General features: G+C 47.0%; 1 protein-coding gene across 2 annotated transcripts; it reads left to right on the forward strand.

Annotated features, from left to right (window-relative positions):
• On the forward strand, positions 1-1,458 carry LOC125204283 (probable inactive patatin-like protein 9). 2 transcript variants are annotated; one of them, XM_048102888.1, is made up of 2 exons: positions 1-1,049; positions 1,122-1,409. In XM_048102888.1, exons 1-2 carry the CDS (start codon positions 117-119, stop codon positions 1,179-1,181), a joined length of 993 nt encoding a protein of 330 aa, XP_047958845.1. In that variant the 5' UTR covers positions 1-116; the 3' UTR covers positions 1,182-1,409. The 2 variants fall into 2 exon arrangements, with proteins under 2 accessions (XP_047958845.1, XP_047958844.1); XM_048102887.1 differs by having other exon boundaries at positions 4-1,049; positions 1,130-1,458.
• Positions 1,459-2,233: the final 775 nt, after the last annotated feature.

Below are 2,233 nucleotides of genomic sequence, written 5' to 3' on the forward strand. Positions count from 1 at the left end.
ATATATCCACACACGAAACCTCCGCTTCTTCCTCCCACCAAAAAATGACCACTCTCACACTCTCTTCTCTGTAACTGCACAAAATTAAAATCTCCTTCACCTCTCTACCTTCTTCCATGGAGTTGAGCCAGATGACGTTGGAGATTTTCTCCAAGTTGGAGCAAAAGTGGCTCTACCAATGCGACGGCAAAAAGACGCGCCTATTGAGCATCGACGGCGGCGGAACCACCGCCATTGTCGCCGCCGCCGCATTGGTTCACCTCGAAGACCAGATCCAAGCCCGAACCGGCGATTCCGCTGCGAGGATCGCTGATTTCTTCGACATTGCTGTCGGTACTGGAATCGGCGCTCTCCTCGCCGCGATGCTCTTCGCCGACGCTGGCTCCGGCCGCCCGCTCTTCACCGCCAGAGAAGCCGTCGATTTCGTAACCGAGAATCAGAGGGAGATGTTCAGAGCGACGCGCGGCGGTGCCTTCCGGCGGAAGATTCGGTACTCCGGCAAGAGCATGGACGCGGTCCTGCGGGCGGCGTTCCGGCGGAGGAGCGACGGGAAGGATTTGACGCTCAAGGACACGTGCAAGCCTCTCCTCGTGCCGTGCTTCGACCTGAACAGCTCCGCGCCGTTCGTCTTCTCCCGCGCCGACGCCGCCGAGTCGCCGAGCTTCGACTTCGAGCTGTGGAAGGTCATCCGTGCCACGTCAGCCACGCCGTCGATGTTCAAGCCGTTCAGGCTGACCTCGAGCGACGGCAAGACGTCCTGCCTCGCGGTGGACGGCGGATTGGTCATGAACAACCCCACCGCCGCCGCCGTCACTCACGTCCTGCACAACAAGCGAGATTTCTCGTCGGTGACCGGCGTCGACGATCTGCTGGTGCTCTCGATCGGCAACGGCCACTCGAGCAGCCCGCAGACGACTAAGCTCCGCCGCGACGGCGACTGCTCCACGGCGGCGCTCGTCGGCATCGTCCGCGACGGCGTCTCCGAGACGATCGACCAATTGCTCGGCAACGCATTCTGCTGGAATCCGAATGATTACGTCAGAGTTCAGGTAAAAATATCTCTGGAAATCGAAATCACAAATTCATTGACCGCTGACGATGACAACAGCCTAACGGTGTAGACTTTCAGGCTAACGCCGAGGTTTCAAGCGCGGGGGAGGTGCTGGCGGAGAGAGGGGTAGAGTCGCTGCCGTTTGGCGGGAAGCGGTTGCTGACGGAGACTAACGGAGAGAGGATCGTGGGGTTTGTGCAGCGGCTCGTTGCAACGGGGAAGAGTAGCTTGCCGTCGAGCCCGAGCAAAGAAACTCCGCTAGTTGACGGCCGTTAGTTTTTTGTTTTAAAATGCATATCGTGTGTTTGTCTTTTTCTTAATTTCAGTTTTTAATTAGTGGGGCTAGTGTTACTCTCGACTTTAACCTGTATCCAATATAATTAATAATAAAAAGGCTACTGCTACAACTGATTGTTTAGCATCTAATTAGATCCTAATCTCGAATTTTCTTGCTATCGTTAATAATTTACCATTATGTAGTAGTATAGGTATCTTTCTTTGAGGTGGACTAGTTAATAATGATCGAACGGATGAATTCATGATTAAAATTGTGTACTGACACTTATAAAATCGAGTTCATCAAACGAAATTTTATTGTACAATTTCCAATTAATGTGACGAGTGTGTATATTTAATACTCCCGAATTACAAAGACTCGTAATTAATAACAACTCCAGAAATGAAGTAGTACTATATTAATTTTATCACGTCATGTGCTACTTTTTTTTGGGTTAATGTTGATTACATAATTTATAGGGAATGTACAAGCAATTACTGCTGAACATAATGAAAGTAAATTAATTAATTAATTTTTAAACTAATTATCCTGTTTTGGATATCATTAAATGCTGCACATTTAAGCATTTATCTACTTCTGTACCTTTTTTCTTTTCCCGGAAGGTTATACCTCTAAACTAGGTGATTGGTGAAAACTTTAGCGCATATTAATTAGGGCTTGGAAAAAATATCGAAAAAATAATATATCGTTCGTATCGAAAAATAATATATCGTTCGTATCGTATTGAAAAATATCGAAAAATTATCGAATTTTTGATATATCGTAATTTTCGATACGATACGATACTGTATCGTATGTTTTCGATACGATAACGATACGAATTTCCTTATATCGCGATATATCGTTTTATATCGAAAATACGATATATATCGAAATATCGATAC

This window comes from Salvia hispanica, chromosome 2 (genome assembly GCF_023119035.1).
Source record: "Salvia hispanica cultivar TCC Black 2014 chromosome 2, UniMelb_Shisp_WGS_1.0, whole genome shotgun sequence".
In the NCBI taxonomy this organism is placed as follows: Eukaryota; Viridiplantae; Streptophyta; class Magnoliopsida; order Lamiales; family Lamiaceae; genus Salvia; species Salvia hispanica.

Excerpts from the sequence above, each read along its gene's own strand:
- LOC125204283 (XM_048102887.1), top strand. The coding sequence starts at position 117 with ATGGAGTTGAGCCAGATGACGTTGGAGATTTTCTCCAAGTTGGAGCAA. Across the intron at positions 1,050-1,129 it reads ATGATTACGTCAGAGTTCAG|GCTAACGCCGAGGTTTCAAG; the intron begins GTAAAAATATCT and ends GTAGACTTTCAG.